This window comes from Plecotus auritus (assembly GCF_963455305.1).
Source record: "Plecotus auritus genome assembly, chromosome: 1".
NCBI lineage: Eukaryota > Metazoa > Chordata > Mammalia > Chiroptera > Vespertilionidae > Plecotus > Plecotus auritus.
In genome coordinates, this window is record NC_137770.1 from 101,704,204 (window position 1) to 101,721,514 (window position 17,311).

At 41.1% G+C, this 17,311-nt stretch overlaps 1 protein-coding gene across 1 annotated transcript in view; it reads right to left on the reverse strand.

The window, feature by feature from the left end:
• Positions 1–3,832: 3,832 nt before the first annotated feature.
• Positions 3,833–17,311, reverse strand: part of PROSER2 (proline and serine rich 2) — a 44,796-nt gene continuing 31,317 nt past the window's right edge. The window contains exons 3-4 of the mRNA XM_080679411.1: positions 8,354–8,606; positions 3,833–6,711 (exon numbers count right to left, since the gene is read on the reverse strand). Of these exons, the coding sequence (XP_080535537.1) occupies positions 5,681–6,711; positions 8,354–8,606 (1,284 nt within the window). The 3' untranslated portion in view covers positions 3,833–5,680. The remainder of the gene's footprint in view (positions 6,712–8,353; positions 8,607–17,311) is intronic.

Below are 17,311 nucleotides of genomic sequence, written 5' to 3' on the forward strand. Positions count from 1 at the left end.
AATGTCTGACCAAATATTGCAGGCTAATTTTTAAGCTGATAATTTTGTATGGCTCCTGAATTATGTTATAAATACCCAAATGGCCCTTGGCAGAGAAAAGTTTCCCCACCCCCAAGTCTATTCCCACTCTGCTGAAAATTTTATCAAAAATGGGTGTTTGATTTTGTCTAATGCTTTTCCTGCATCTACTGATAGGATCATGTGATTTTCCAAATTGGAGAGAAGGATGTAAAATTGTGATTGTTCTCAGATGACATGATACTGTACATAGAAAACTCTAAAGATTCCACACAAAAAACTATTAAATTTAATAAATGAATTTGGCAATGTAGCAGGATACAAATTAACACCCAGAAATCGATGGCATTTTTATACACCAATAATAAACTCTCAGAAAGAGACTAAAAAAAATCCCATTTACCATTTTAACAAAAAAATTAAGATACAAAGGAATAAACTTAACCAAGGAGGTAAAAGACCTATACTTGGAAAACTACAGGACGTTGAAAAAGAAGATAGAAGAAGACATAAACAAGTGGAAGAATATACCATGTTCATGGATTGGTAGAATTAACATCATTAAAATGTCCATACTACCGAAGGCAATCTATAGATTCAATGCAATTCCTATCAAAATACCAATAGCATATTTCACAGATCTAGAACAAATACTCCAAAAATGTATATGTAACTAAATAGCCACAGCAATCTTGAGAAAGAAGAATAAAGTTGAAGGAATCACAATACCAGATATCAAGCTATACTACAAAGACATTGTAATCAAAACAGCCTGGTACTGGCACAAGAACAGGCATATACACCAATGGAACAGAATCGAGAACCCAAAAATTGACCTAAACCCTTATCCTCAATTAATATTTGACAAAGGAGGCAAGAGCATACAATGGAGTAAAAGCTATCTCTTCAATAAACAGTGTTGGGAAAATTGGACAGATAATGCAAAAAAGTAAAAATAGACCATCAACTTACACCATACACAAGAATAAACTCAAAATGCATAAAACACTTAAATGTAAGCAATAAAACCATAAAAATCCTAAAAGAAAACATAGGTGGCAAAATCTCAGAATTTTCATCAATATATCACGTAGGGCAAGAGGAACAAGGAAAAAAAAATAAACAAATGGGATTACATAAAAATAAAAAGCTTCAGCACAGCAAAAGAAACCAGCATCAAAATGAAAAGAGAACCCACTCAAAAAAAAAAAAAAAAGAAGAAGAAAAGAGAACCCACTCTATGGGAGAACATATTTGCCAATGAAATATCTGATAAGGGGTTAATTTCCAGAATATGTAAAGTACTCATACAACTCAATAAAAGAGACAAACAACCCAATTTAAAAATGGGCAGAAGACCTGAATAGACACTGCTCCAAAGGGGACATACAAATAGCCGGGGAACATGAAAAATGCTCAAGGTCACTGATCATCAGAGAGATGCAAATTAAAATGACAATGAGATATAACCTCACACCAGCCAGAATAGCTATGATTAATAAATCAACAAACAAGTACTGGCGAGGAGAAAAAGGAACTGGAACTGTGGTACTCTTGCTGGTGGGAATGCAGACTGGTACAACCACTATGGAAAACAGTGTGATTTCCTCAAAAATTTAAAAATGGAACTGCCACTTGATCCAGTGACCTCACTTCTAGCAATATATCCTAAGAAGCCAGAAACACCAATCAGAAAGAATATATGCACCCCTATGTTTATAGCAACGTTATTTACAATAGCTAAGATCTGTAAACAGCCCAAGTGCCCATCAGTAGATGAATGGATTAAAGAACTGTGGTACATTTACACTATGGAATATTATGCAGCATTATAAAAGGATTTTATTTTTTAAAAAATATTTTTATTGATTTCAGAGAGGAAGGGAGAGGAAGAGAGAGATAGAAACATCAATGATGGCGGAATCATTGATTGGCGGCCTCCTGCATGCCCCCTACTGGGGACTGCGCCCACAATGACCGGAAGCAATGACCAGAATTGAACCAGGGTCCCTTCAGTCTGCATAATAACAAAAGGGCGTGATATCTAAGTGTGGCTCATGCTCTATCCACTGAGCCAAAGCAGCTAGGGCAAAAAGAAGGATTTCTTTGTCTTTGAAACATCATGGAGGGACCTGGAGAGTATTATGCTAAGTGAAATAAGCCAGTCAGATCTTGTTTTTTTAGGTTCCATCTAATACACAAAATAAACTGACAAACAAAAAAGATCCAGAAACATTGAAGCATGAAACAGACCAATGATTCTCAGAGGGAAGGGGGGTGAAGGGAGGGCATATATGCATAGCCCCTGGATAGACAATAGTCGGGGGAAGGCCTGGGGAAGGGGCAAGAGCAGGGTAGAGAGGGGCAATGGAGCGGGGCGGGGGGGGGGGGGCGGGGAAGGGGGGGGAAGGGGACATCTGTAAACTTTCAACAATAGAGATAAATTTAAAATAAAACCAAAGCAGTGCCTCATTCTGCCACTTCCACTAGGGAAATGGCATAGCAGTTACAAGTTTCTTGATAACAATAAATTGTTTTCATATTTATCTTAGTTCTCTCTCTTCATTACTCTTTTTATTTTTTTAAATATATTTTTATTGATATTTTACAGAGAGGAAGGGAGAGGAATAGAGAGCTAGAAACATCGATGAGAGAGAAACATCGACCAGCTGCCTCCTGCACACCCCCTACTGGGGATATGCCCGCAACCAAGGTACGTGCCCTTGACCGGAATCGAACCCGGGACCCTTCAGTCCGCAGGCCGAAGCTCTGTCCACTGAGCCAAACCGGTTTCGGCTCTCTTCATTACTCTTGAATAAACATAAAGAACTGATTTTTTAGGTCCTCTGTACAAATACATCACCATCAAATCCTCTGAAAGGTCAAATTTCACATAGCTAGAGATGTAGGAATTTAATAAAGAGAATACTTTTCTGATTTTTTACAAATAAAAACGTCAATCCTAAGGGCTCCATAAGGCCTTGTTTATCAACTACATGGAGCTCTTCATGAAAGCTCATTTCAAGTGGGGAGCTCACCTCCCATCAGGGATTCTGAGGGAAGAAGCCTATATTGTCAAAGTCAGGACAAGGAGCCAGCACACAGCTCGGGTGGGGCCTGGGCTGTGCACATCCTGAGACTCAGAGACATGCAGCCAAGGGGCCACAGAAGGAGAATGTGGGCTGGAGAGAACAGCACAAATCCACATTTCTGCTCGTTTTGTGAAAGTAAGTATGCACACCAAGAACCAAACATAGGAGGGGGAGGAGGAGGAGAGACTGAACAGACCCTGTTACCCTGGCAACTGCAAAGTATTACAGTCTGCAGAGGAGACTCTAGTTGGGCCATTTACACATACCTTTCTAAAGGCAGAAGAATTTCCCCCCTCATTTTAAGATAAAGAGTTTCAAAGACTGATTTACAAATATCACTTGAAAAAAAACTGGGCACTTAAAATTCATCTTTCTTTTTGATTACAATTTTGCTTTGAATTATGGTTCTTAAAATTTCTTTGAAGGTGACCCTTTAAGAGTGTCCTATCATGTAGTATGGCAAGAAAATGAATGTCCTTCAGCAAATTAGTTGTTTTTGTTAACACGATACATACACAGACAGGTTAGTTACTTCATTGGCAACTATAATTTGAACCTCGAACAAAATGTATGGCTTTAATTTCTAGGGTTTGAACACAAGAAATGACCAGAGCAATAGGTAGAAGTAAATACAAGAAATTATGAATAAATATAAGGAAAGGATATAACATTTAAAAGAAAATAATTGAAAATAAGTATAAAATGCAAAACAAAAGTTGTTTGTATATAAGATAAATCTAAATTTATTTTTCAAAATTATCATTATGAAAACAAATATACTACATATAGTCAAGTTCACCTTAATCAAATGACATTATAGGATAAGATAAAAATAAATCAGCCATATCAAGACTCTCTATTTTAAACACTGTGTATGGCATCTCACTTTGTAAAAAGATAATATAGCCTTCAATAATCCTTTAACCATATCCAATATAAACAAGTAAAATAAAAACTACTTTAATACCTATTTAAAATAAGACCATCAAGAAACTGGCTGAGATACTAAATACTGTAATTCTAAGGAAAAGAAATTACAATCATTTTCTGTAACTTACAAGGCAAATAAATTGAACACTATGAAAAAATGTCTTTCACATCACATTTGAATTTAAATAATACTCACCAGGAAAGAAACAGATTCTGTGACAGTGGCTGAGCCATAATAACAAAAGGGCGTGATATCTAAGTGTGGCCCTTCCCAGCCTATTTTTAGAGGTTAAAGACGCCAGCCTTAAATAGTTTGATAATAATGCTTGTGGTTACAACTCAGCATGTAAGACAGTCTGGGAGTAAACCAGCTCTTTTCATGCTGTCATCTAGTTCACTGTCTTTTCCCTTTTAAATTAATCCTGAGACCTTGCCCACAGAACACAGGGGATCTGAAGAATCTTTTGTTTCCTCCTGTTTACTAGCTACCTTGGAACATGCAGAACTAAAATTAAGTCATAAATTAAAATTAGGTTAAAACCAGGTGATAAATTAAATCTTTGAAAATGCTCATTAAAATTTTTTAAAAACTATCTTGCTTATCTGCAACCTTACTCGGGATATTACTTTAATTGGGAACAGGACACACATTGCGGAGGAAAAAGCACTTGGATTCACCGAAATATCCTGGAATTGTGTCCTTAAAAGACTTCCATGTTAGGAAGTAACAATTTCTATGTCATCTATCCCCATGCTGAGTGTCTATCAAGAGTATAGGGTTTTAAGAAGTTTATATATAAGTAATGATAAATGTATATGTGCCAACACAATACCTATATATGTATATGTTAACATGTTTCTATAAACGTATTTTATACATGTATATACACAATAGATGCTCATGCACATATCCCCCAACAACAGAGACCCTTCAGCGTGATGAGACTTGCTTCCTTGAAATTACCACCTTTTCCACACTCAATCTTTCTATTCCACTCACATAACTCAAACTTATAGTGCATCATTCTCTAAAGGTTTCATTTCAATTTTCAATAAAAAAAACTAGGCAAACCAAATTATATCAAGAAACAAAAGCATTTTTAGGGCTAACATATTACCCTATGCCCTTCAAAAAGAAAAAACCAAACATGTATTGTAAGACACTATGAAAATTGAACACTCAGTTTTAATATTTTCTTAGAAAAGGAGAGGAAATCCCTAGCTTAGAGAATTGAGTATAAGAGATCTAAACTGGCCTTCACGTCCATTTGCTTGGGATCAAAGACTAGGTTAGAGACTCAAGAATAGCAAATTGGACCCAATCCCCCTTCTCCTGAATCTACAAAATAGATGGCAGTTACAAATCATAGAAACCTATAGGTCTTCAAGGTTATTATCTGAGTTCTTAGAAAAAGGAAGCTCTAGTGCTGGCCCTTGTTTATAGAAGGAAATCCCAGTTCAAAGGTGGGATGGGAGGGGTCGGGCACCCAGCCTGGACTGCTGTGTCCTGGTACCCGTCATTGTTAGACTGCAGCAGGGCAGAGCTGTTGGGACTGTTGTGATTGCTCTTTACGATGCACAGCCATTTTAGGCCAAACAAACCTGGCCATCCACAGCCTCCAGCCCCCACTCATTCTCCATCACAAGTTCTCTTTCAGCAGGCCGAGCTTCCGCAGGGCCTCCCGGCGAGCTTCCTCAGTGGAGCCTCGACCAGCAAACTGGACGGTGATGCCTTGGGGTCTAAACCCCACGGCCCTGGGCAGCGAACCCGATCGCTTCCTAGCATCCTGGCTGCAGTCCGGCTGCCGGTGCTCATACAAGCTCTTGCTGGCATTCTGGCGTGCAAGTTTATTGGTAAGAGCCGGGTCCGGGCGGAAAGTGACAGTTTTCCCAGTAGAGAAAAAGGCACCGGGCTCACTCTTTAGGACATCATGGATGTTCTGGAAGCCATTCTCCAGTGGTGGGGTCTGCTCTGTCTGCACGCCTCTGGACTGCTGACTGCTGGTCTGTCCTCCTGCCTGTGTGGACACAGCTTCCGGGACGGGGCCTGGCCTCCTCTGGCCACACGTCCCCTGCTCTGGAGAGACGCTTCTCTTCTGCTCAGGGAGATCACCCTTTTGGGCCCTATCTTCCGATTCTCCCATGGAGAAGAAAGAGACTCCATTAATGTTGGCCAGGACCTGGGCCTTCCGCTCCTGCACGTTGACCGCGGCCTTGGAGATGGTCTTGTTGAACTCCTTCCCAGCGCTGTTGGTCACACTGATGTTGCTCGGGAAGCGGTGGATCTTGGGTGCAGGCTGTGCCGTATGTCTGTGCCACAACAAGTGGTCTCCATTTCGAGGGGCCACGGAAGTCAGGGTCCTCCATTCTCCAGGCCTGCCCTCCTTGGAGGGGGAGGTGGGTGAAAGTGCTTCATTTCCTGCCAACTTCTCAGAAATTTTCTGGGCGATAACAAGCGGAGTAGGAACTGAACGGGGCAGTTTTGGGTGCTCCGCTGGAGGAGAAGAAGAGAGCTGCTCTTTCCTGGGGTGGGCTGGCGCTGTGGTGACAGGCAGGGAGGGTGGCCGAGGAAGGGCCTCTGGACCTGTGCACCCTGGTGGGGGAGAAGCCTCCACATCCTGGGCCCCGCATTCCAGGACAGCAATGTCTTCCTTTCCAACAGGTCCAGCCCCTGAGAAGTAGGCAGAATCCTCATAAGTTTACGTAACCTTATGTAAAAATAAACACATTGCATTTCTCCCTGAATTGAAAAGGGTCTCAAAGGGACATAATACCAACTTCAACATTGCCTCCTGTAAACTGAACTTCCTCTATCCCTGTCCCCTGGACTAACAAGAGAGAACGGAATACATGGTTCTCATAACCACAGGATGAGAAGAATGAACCAGTGATGGTGAAAGACTGCCAAGGCAGAAATGGCCAGTGCCTGGGATGTATACCATAAAAGCAAGCTCCTTATGACCCATCCGCCTGAGCCATTCATAGGAAGAAATAGTAACTTGCCTTAGCAGGGATTTTTACAAAGGGGAAATGAAGAAGGGGAGGTGATGTGGCACATCAACAACCCCATCGCTTTCCTCCATGAAATAGAAATGTTTCATGACAGCCCCAGGTAGAGCTTAATATGCCAGCCTTGGAGCCTTGACTAGATCCTGAACATACATTCGTCACAGATCACCTAATACTTTTCTGAACTTAGGTTTCTACCCCTGTCTCCAGCTGCAAAACCGTAGGCCACCTTATTTACCTTGGTACTGCAGAGTCTCACACAATGCCTGCCAAAGAGGAGGCCCTTAAAATTGCTATGAAAATGTCATGTTAGGGAATTGATGGGCAAGGTGGCTTATTTTCAAAATGTGTTTTCCTTGGTGCCAACCTCTGATCTGACATGTTTAAAGGAACAGCTAGTTCAAATTTATTTTAGGAACTATACTTCAAAGAAGTGTGATAAAAATGGGGAATTCATATTAAGTCTCTTCTTTGAAGAGATGGCTGCAAACTAAGCTCCATCTTTGGAATCTATAACCGTAGTGTGTAAAATTTTGTGTAACACGCAGCCCTGCTTACAAATAAAAAAAGGGAAAAATACTTCTAGAGGCTCGTGACAAATGGCAGTCTTTTGTAGGTAGCCGAGCAAAATAATTTTCTCTTCTTTTTTTTCCCTCATCATCACTAATCCTTACCCCCTTGACCACATTTATTTCCAATATTTTTTCCAATTAGGAAGGAAAATGGAAGAAAATTTTCTCCTTGTGCCTCTGGTTCTACCACAGGACTTGGTGAACAGAACTCCCTTTCGATGCCGCCCTGAGTTAGGCAAGGTACAAAGAGGATGGCGAGCTGAATTTTCCTTCTGATCATTTCCTATTTTCCTGAACCAGCTGACTTTTCAGTTTAAACACTCCCACCTCGGCATCCATGCTACAGCTGTAGGGATATAATCTTGCACAAAAATTGAGATCAAACTTCAAGGGCTAAAATACAAGTACCTCCTATGGTATGTTTTCTTTCTATAATGAATTGTTACCTGAAGCCATTTTCGATTTTCTTTATATATATAAAGTTTATCTGTATGACAAATAGTTTCAACCTTAACTCTAGCCCTTTTGGAATTTCCCTTCATGTGTTGTCATCCTAATGTGCTAAGAAAACATCTACTTAGTTGTACAAACTATGAAGATGATGCTTCTAACCTACAAAGATCTGGTAAGTCCCAACAGCTCCACGCTGGCAGACACAGAAAGCCGTGCCTGTGTCCTGTAAAACACTAACAGAGCAAGCCAGAGTCTGGGGACTGGCGCTTCACTCCTCACCTGCTGTTTCAGTCACATCCGGGAGGCGCTCAGGTTCCCCACCTGCATATGCTGGCTGCACTAAGTCAATGACATCTTCTGGTTCCAAGTGACCGGGAGTGCTCCCTTCCAGAGACTTTGGGGGTTGGCAGTGTACCCCACTGTCACACGGGACTTGCTCCTCAAAGTCGTCCTCCAGGGAATCAATAGTCTCTTCAAAAAACAGGATGACATCCTTTTCCTCATGTGTGAGGTACTTCAGGCTCTCGTCATCCTATAGAATAGGTGTGGGGGTTGGGAATGGAAGAGAAAACAAACAGTGGTTTCAGTGAAGGAGAAAACCAGGACCAAGTCTAGGTCAGTACAGGGCCTAGGGTAGATGCACAGCACTCTAACATCTCCCACTTGGGAAGAGTCTGCCATTCAGATGAGCTCACTGACAAACCTGTGCCTCTATGTCCCTCACCCTTTTACCTATATGAAAAAGGAGGCTGCCAAAAAGGTACAGAAACAAAAGATCTTAGACCCTCTAGTCCTGTGGTTCCTAGTGAATTAATGACGAGAAAACAATTCTTCTCCAGTGCTTCCTTGGGAACGCTGTTAGCACGTACTGCTTTCAGACACACCTGCTTCTCCCTAATAGCAATGTGGGTCATCTCTGGTTAAAGGTGATGAACTCACATATTTATGTCTTCCTCTGAAAACCTTAAGAAAACAAAAATGGGATTTATTTCTTTAAGAAGGCACAAATCACAAACACAAAAATAATAGGAAAGGTTGTGACAGCAACACCCACATGGGAAGTTAGATAGCAGGACAGGTGTAACCGACTCAGAAAGATTAATTTTAGTCAGCAGCAGGGAAAGCCAATACTCAACCTGCTGAGTACCGGAGGGCTTCCCTCAGCCTGGGGATCCTCTGAAGCCCAGGCACTGGGGTGCTGAGCGGTTCTGGAAGTATGGCCAAGATGACATTGTCAAGAGCAGAACAGGTTAAAAGGCTGAAAGAGAAGTAATTATGTTTCCCAGGTAGAAAACTAAATATTTTTTCTTAAATAAGATAAAAGAGGGATTTGAAGTGGGAAACATGAAGCAGAGTTGAGAGTGAAGGACTGTACTGAAAATGGGGAGTAAATGAAGCCAAATTAATACTCTACACAAAAGATTGGAAGAGTCTTCTCTGGGGATTTGAATGATGCAAGGGCCAAAAGATGCTAAGACCACAGGTCCTCAATGAAATAGCTCAGCCAGATTGCTCTACAGTGCAGACCAGTCAACAAAACCTGAAAGGGAATTTTTAGTCAGGTTCTTAACATTCTACTCTTAAATATTTGCAAGCAGCTGAGAAAAACCTCTAACATGAGAGACAATATCAAAACAAAACAAAAAACATAAAGCAAATTATAAGAAACAAACTATGCAGAATGATGAAAATTTCAAAAAGATGATCATTAATATCCTGAGAGATAAAAATATAATGCTATTAAAAAGTAAAAAACAAAAAAGAGTTCTTAGAAATTAAAATTATGACAGCAGAAATGGAAAACTAAATAAAAGCCTAGAAAATAGAGACACTGGCAAAGTACAAAAGTAAAAAAAAAAAAAAATCTTTTTAAATAGAGAAGAAAAGAAAACTAGAGGGTAAGTGTGAGAGGGCCAACATCCACGTAATGAAAGTTCCAGAAAAAGAAATCAGAAAAAAAAAAGAGGGGAAAGAATTATCAAAATAAATAAGTAAAATAATGCAAGAAAATATTCCCAAACAGAAGGATCAAAAGGGGCCATCAGAATAAACTAAAGAACAAGAATAACATAGAATAACATTGTGACATTTCACTACACCAAAGACTAAGAAAAGATCCTAAAAGCTTCTCAGTGAAAAAAGAGGCCACATAACAAGAGATCAGGAATCAAAACAGCACCAGACTTCTCAGCAGCAGTATTGGAAACCAGAAGATAATATTGTCATTCCTTCAAAATTCTGAATGATCTATAGAGCTTCCGGTCAAGATGGCAGTGTAGGTAAATGTCGTACTCACATCCTCCCGCAACCAAATCAAAATTACAGCTAAACTACAGAACCATCATTCAAAACTGCCTGAAATATAGCCAAACAGAATTCTACATCTAAGGATATAAAGAAGAAGCCACATTGAGGCTGACAGGAGGGGTGGAATGTGGTATGGGCTGGTTGCACACCCATGTGTGATGGGTAAAAATGGGGAAGGATATCTTGCCAGGCGAGGTCCCCGCTGAGGAGCCAGAGGTCCCAGCCCCACACCAGCCCCCTCCAGCCCAGGGTTCCAGTGCCCGGTAGAGAAGTCCCCATAACTGCTGGCTGTAAAAACCAGCAGGAAGTGAGGCTGAGTGAGGGGAGTGGTGCTGGAGTATGAGGAGTGTCTCTTTTTAAAATTTTTCTTACTTTATTTATTGATTGATTTTTAGAGTGAGAGAAGGAGAGGGAGGGAAAAAGAGAGGGGAGGGAGGGAGAAACATTGATTTGTTGTTCCACTTATTCATGCATTCATTGGTTGATCTTATATGTGCCCTGACCGGGGATCAAACCTACAACCTTGGGGGATGATGCTCTAACCAACTGAACTACCTGGCCAGGGCCCCAGGAGTTCCTCTTAAAGGGCCCACAAACAGACTTACTTGAACTCACTCTCTCTGAGCTCCAGCACTGGGGCAGCAGCTTGAAAGGGACTTACAGGGAGAGACTGAAGTGTCTGGCATCAGGGTGAGAGCTGGAGGGGCAGCTTTCTCCCAGACAGAAGTGCTGGCAGAGGCCATTGTTCCTTTTCTGAGCCCTTCACTCACAGTGCTGGCAGGTGGGCACCATATCTGAGACCCCATCAACCTGGCCATCACTGTCCTGCCCTGGTGATTCCCTGAAACCCGGTCACCACCCAGCCTGTGGGCCCACCCACATTGTTTCCAGTGTTTTTTTTTTTTTTTCCATACAAATGGATTGTTGTGGCTCATGCTTCAGACTTTCCTAAAATCTCTCAAATAAGCAGCAGCTGGTCTCAGTGTGCCCTGTACCTCTCATGAAGTGGCAGCCCACCTTGGTTTGCAGCTTGGCCCCTCCTGGGCACTTCCAAGCCCAGCACAAGTAACAGCCACCTGCAGACCGCTTTGTAGCTCATGCTCAGTGGCCCTGGGCAGAACACAGGTGGTAGCTGACCCTGGCTTGTATCTCCTGGGAGGCCCCAGAGCCAGCACACCCAGTAGAAAGCTTCAGACTGAGTCAAAGTGTCACCATCTAACCACTTCCATAAGCAGCACACTGAAGAGGCGGACTCAGTGGGCACCAGAGTCCTGCTGAAGTAAATCCTGCTCCGTGGGGTGAGCCCCTAGCACAGTTGATCCTCCACAGTGGTTGATGGTCACAGCCAGTCTTTGCAGCCAATTGGCCTGGGGATAAATCCCTCCAATTGATTGCCAACAGCAATCAAGGCTGAACTACAACAGGAGGGTTTACATAGCCCACAGATAGGGGTGCTCACTTGGAGTACCCAACTTGAGCAAACGGGGAGGTTGTGCCACTGGATCCTACAGGACCCCTACTACAATAGGTCACTCTGCCACCCAGAGATGTTGTAACTCTACCTAACACATAGAAACAAACACAGGAAGGCTGCCAAAATGAGGAGACATGACCCAAATGAAAGAACAGAACAAAACTCCAGAAAAAGAACTAAATGAAATGGAGACAAACAATCTACAAGATGTAAAGTTCAAAACACTGGTTATAAGGATGCTCAATGAACTTAGGGAAAGAACTCAGTGAGAACTTCATCAAAAATATAGGAAAGAAAACAAAACAAGAAGATATAGAAAACATAAGAACAGAGATAGAAAACATAAAAATAAAACCAGTCAGAAATGAAGAATACAATAACTGAAATGTAGAATACATTATAGGGAGTCATTAGAGTAGATGAAGTAAAGGATCAAATAAATGATTTTGAAGCAGAAAACGTTCAATCAGAACAGCAAAAAAATAAAAAAAAAATAAATGAGCATAGTGTAAGGAGCCTCTGGGACAACTTCAAGTGTGCCAACCTTCTCATCATGGGGATGCTGGACAGAGAGGAGAGGGAACAAGAAATTGAAAACCTATTTGAAAAACTTCCCTAACCTGGTGAAGGAAATAGATATACAAGTCTAAGAAGCACAGAGTTCCAAACAAGATGAAACCAAAAAGGTTCACACCAAGACACATCATAATTAAAATGCAAAAGGTTAATGACAAAGAGAGAATCTTAAAAGTAGTAAGATGAAAGCAGTTAGTTATCTACAAGGGAACTCTCATAAGACTGTCAGATAATTTCTCAACAGAAACTTTGCAGGCCAGAAGGGATTGGCAAGAAATATTCAAAGTGATGAACAGCAAGGACCTATAACCAAGGCTACTTTACCCAGCAAGACTCTAATTTAAAATTAAAGGAGAAATAAAGAGCTTCCCAGACAAGAAAAGCTGAAGGAGTTCATCACCACCAAACTACTGTTACATAAAATGTTAAAAGGCCTTCTTTAAGAACAAAAAAAATCAAAATATGAACAATAATATGTTAATAAATACATATTTATCAACAATTGAATCGAAAAAATAAAATAAATGAACAAGCAGACCAGTAACAGACTCATAGATACAGAGAACATTTTGACAGTTGCCAGATTGGGGGGAGGGCTGTGAGGATGGGTGAAAAACGTGAAAGGATTAAGAAGTACAAATTGGTAGTTACAGGATAGTCATAGGGATGTAAAGTACAGTATAATATTGTAAAAACTGTATGGTGTCAGATGGGTACAAAATTTATCAAGATGATCACTTAGTAAGTTATATAATGTCTAATCACTGGGGTACACACCTGAAACTAATATAATATTATATATCAACTGTAATTGAAAAAAAATGACTTAGAATTTTTAAAAATTCCAAATGAATTCAGAACTAAAATTTTATGCCTAACCAAATTTAGGTTAGGTTTGAATGAAGATGTTTTTAAGAAATGCCAGGCCTTTGTCAAGAAGCTACTGCAAGGAGTGGGGAGTAAGGTTGTTCTCCTAGACCAGTGGTCGGCAAACTGCGGCTCTGTTGACTAATGAGTTTGCCGACCACTGGGTTAGGGGCTTAATCATAAGGAACAACAACATTGGAATTACTGGAATCGAGAGTCTAGGTCAGTGGTCGGCAAACTCATTAGTCAACAGAGTGGCAAACCACGGCTCGTGAGCCGCATGTGGCTCACAAGCTGCAGTTTGCCGACCACTGCCCTAGACAAAGGAGGAAACCAAGGAAAAGATAAAGGAGCCAGGAAACAGGAGAATGAGAGGGAATCCCTGGACAATGGTGGCATCCCCAGGATGTCAGCTGTGCAGTGAATAACCAGTCTAGTTCAGAGGAGGCCAGAGGGCTACAAAGAACGTGAAGATAGCAAATAAAATGGAAACAATTATGAACCATAGAAAAACATTTAAAGCTATGAGAGAAAGCATATATCTACGAGTCAATTTACCTGTAGCAACACACACTCACAGGAACACACAGATATATTAATTCTATTAGTATTTATAGTAGCAAGAAAACAAAACAAGAAACAACTAAAATGTCCAATAATTAGGTACTATGATTAAGTAGATCGTGGCACATTCACAGATGGAATATTATATAGCCATTTAAAATGGTCTTTTCAAAAGAATATAATGTTTTCCCCCCCAAAAAAATAATTTTCATGTTTCATTGTTCCCTTCAAGTCCTTGCCCACATGCATATATATTTTGCATAGATAACATGTACAAGTTATTATTATTTTGCTTTTTACCTGTATAGTTATTATGATTACTTTTATATGTAGTCTTCTCTTAGTAACTACTGACTGTGATAGTTATATTTATTAGTTGGTTTTTACAAATTCAAGAATACAATGTTTAGTGAAAGTGATGCATACAGAAAAAAGAGTTGTTTTGATGATTTAATTTAAATGTATGCATACTTAATATGAACACACATACTTAAAGGATACTTTAAGGATACTTAAAGGATATATAGTCAAATGTCAAAAATGAGGGGAAAGGAAGGTAAATTACAAAGAAACAGGTATGAATTAAAAGTCATTGCTTATGGTGAGTGGGAGATGGTAGAAGTATTCATGGAAGACTGATGCATTTCATAAACCTTATGAAACTATTAGACTCTATACTGTGCTCATGAACTTTGATATAACAGCAAAAACTATGGTGGAAGCAAAGGCGACTAAGAGCTGCTCCACCTGGTACAGAGCAATGCTTTACCTGCTGTGATCCAGAGGCACTCACATGCCCTCCTACCCAAGCATCTAAATTCCAGGGTCTGTAATCTTCACAATTTGAGGTCTTTTTGTTTTTGTTGTTAATGCTCACCCAAGGATATTTTTCCATTGATTTTTAGACAGAGTGGAAGGGAGAGGGAGAGACACATCTATGTGATAGAGACACATCGATTGGTTGCCTCCTGCATGTGAGCAAGCTTGCAATCGAGGTACATGCCCTTGACCGGAATCAAACCTGGTACCCTTCAGTCTGCAGGCAGACACGCTATCCACTGAGCCAAACCGGCTAGGGCGAGTGGCTTTTCTTTAGTTTAAAGCATAGTATACATTTGTTTGGGAGATGATGAACACAAAAATACATGCACATTTCTCAAACTAGCCTGGTCATATGAGCTGAAGGAATGATGACTTAGGAAATTCTCTACAGCATGGGTTAGGTAAGCAGATAGAACGGATAAGCAATATATATCCATTGGATATAAATCTGTATATAATCGCTGGGTCATAAGATACGTGTATGTTTTGGTAGATACAACCTAATAGTTCTCTGAGAGGCTGTACCAATTTACAGTCCTTTCTGCACGGCTGTCACTGTAACCAAAATGTTAACCTCCACCTCACTATGTCTGTCTGTTTTGGCCCTCTGATGACCAGAGCATGAAACTTCCGTAAGAAATTAAGCGACACTATTCATTTAGTGATTTTTCTAGATTTTCTTGCAGATTGGTGGGATTACCTGGAGGGTCACATTGTGCGGTGCAGAGGATTCCTGCCTTATCTTTTCTCCGCGTAACTTATTCTTGCTGTCCCCCACCCACTCAGCGCACTGCTCCTAACTCTGCTGCTCTCCCAGATTCATTTCACCTTTTCTTCTTTCCGTGCGGAGTAGTTTACCACAGTGATTCAACAAAAAATCCTTGCAACTAAAAATTATTAGGGCTGTTGGCATAACATATCCTTGTAGTCAACAACTACAACCATCATGGATGTTGTTAGGATAACATGATAATAACAACCATAACAAAAAAAACCCACAAATAAATTAAAAAAACAACAACTCTGTAACCACAATTATTTGTTGAATTAAAAGTCTAGGGCAGTGGTCGGCAAACTGCGGCTCGCGAGCCACATGCGTCTCGCGAGCCTTGGCTTGCCGCTCTGTTGACTAATGAGTTAAGGCATTACCCTTACCCAGAAGTTTTGACTTCAGGTTAAAGACATTAGTACATTATTAAAATGTTTTTTAAGTGTTTTTCCCTAAGGCAGTGGTCAGCAAACTCATTAGTCAACAGAGCGGCAAACCGCGGCTCGCGAGCCACGCAGTTTGCCAACCACTAGGGAAATAATGCTCTCTGCCTTTTTCCTCCTACTGTGACTTCCCAATTCAGTGTTTCAATAGGGCTACTGACAAGTATTTTATAATCTACCTTGGTTAGGTATTAATTTCCCTTTGTTGTATTAGACAGTAGAATTCAATGGGCAATTGGCCTATAATAGACCTACAACTTAAGACACATGCCAACTTCTCACATTAAGGAAGGGACGCAAATAAGAAGCGAGCATATAACTCACACATCTAATCCAACCTAAAGAAGCAAGGAATCCCAACCTAAGATTTCATTTGGAAAATAGGCTTAGGAAGGGGAGGTCCTACACAACCGTTTTATGTTCTGTGACAAAGTGTAGGACTCACAGGCTGAGAGACGCAACACACAGATCAATCGGTCCAGCTCCGTCATCTGAAGATATGAAAACTGGATTCAGAGGCAGTGAATGACTTCCCAAGGGCTGCAGACTATTTCATAGAGCGGCCAAGACCAGAACTAGTACTATGCTTGCTTTTTGTTTTATTCTACTTATTTCCCTTTCTAATCACATACTAATCCAAGACCCACGCTTGGACACCCACACAGGTCGCATACATCGTATCCTGGCATTTTCCCGAAAGCTCACAGTTTTACCTCAGTGTTCTTGTGCAACATGAGATACCAGTCAGTTCTAACCAGACTGCTCTGTGATCAGAGTCCCGGGTCCTGGAAGGCAGATTCCTGCATCCTCAACCTATTCAAAGCCTCTCTCTCTAAGGTTAGAGGCTGGAAAATACGCGGGGTGACTGGAATGTATCCCCAGATACCTTCAGTCTACCCTTGAGCCTTGACCTAAGCAGCAGGGCCAAAAATGCTGTGGGCTCAGCCTGTTGCCTAGTTCCCCAGCTATGAAGCAGCCCTCCAAATGAACCCAGACTCTGCTTGCACCTGGTAGAGGGAAAAAAGCGGGAACAGAAAAATCCTGGTACCAAGGGGAGGGAACCAGGAGATTTAAGGCCAGAAAAGGGGCAGCTGGCCCTTGTCCAATAAAGTCCCTACCTACTCCTCCCATTCCCTGGAGATGCTGGCACTGCCCTTCTCATCAAGTCATTAAAAAGGAAGGCCCTGGAGAAGAGTTAGAGCACGGAAAGCAAGTCTGTGAGAACAGACAAATCTACAGAGCCAGAGAGCTGGAGGGAAATGGGGAGTGACTGCTAACTGGCCCTGGGTTTCTTTGGGGGTGATGGACATGTTCTAATGTTCTAAATGTGATGATGGTTGCACAACTCTGAATTACTAAAAACCATTGAGTGGCATACATACTGTACGGTATGTGAATTATATATCAATGAAGCT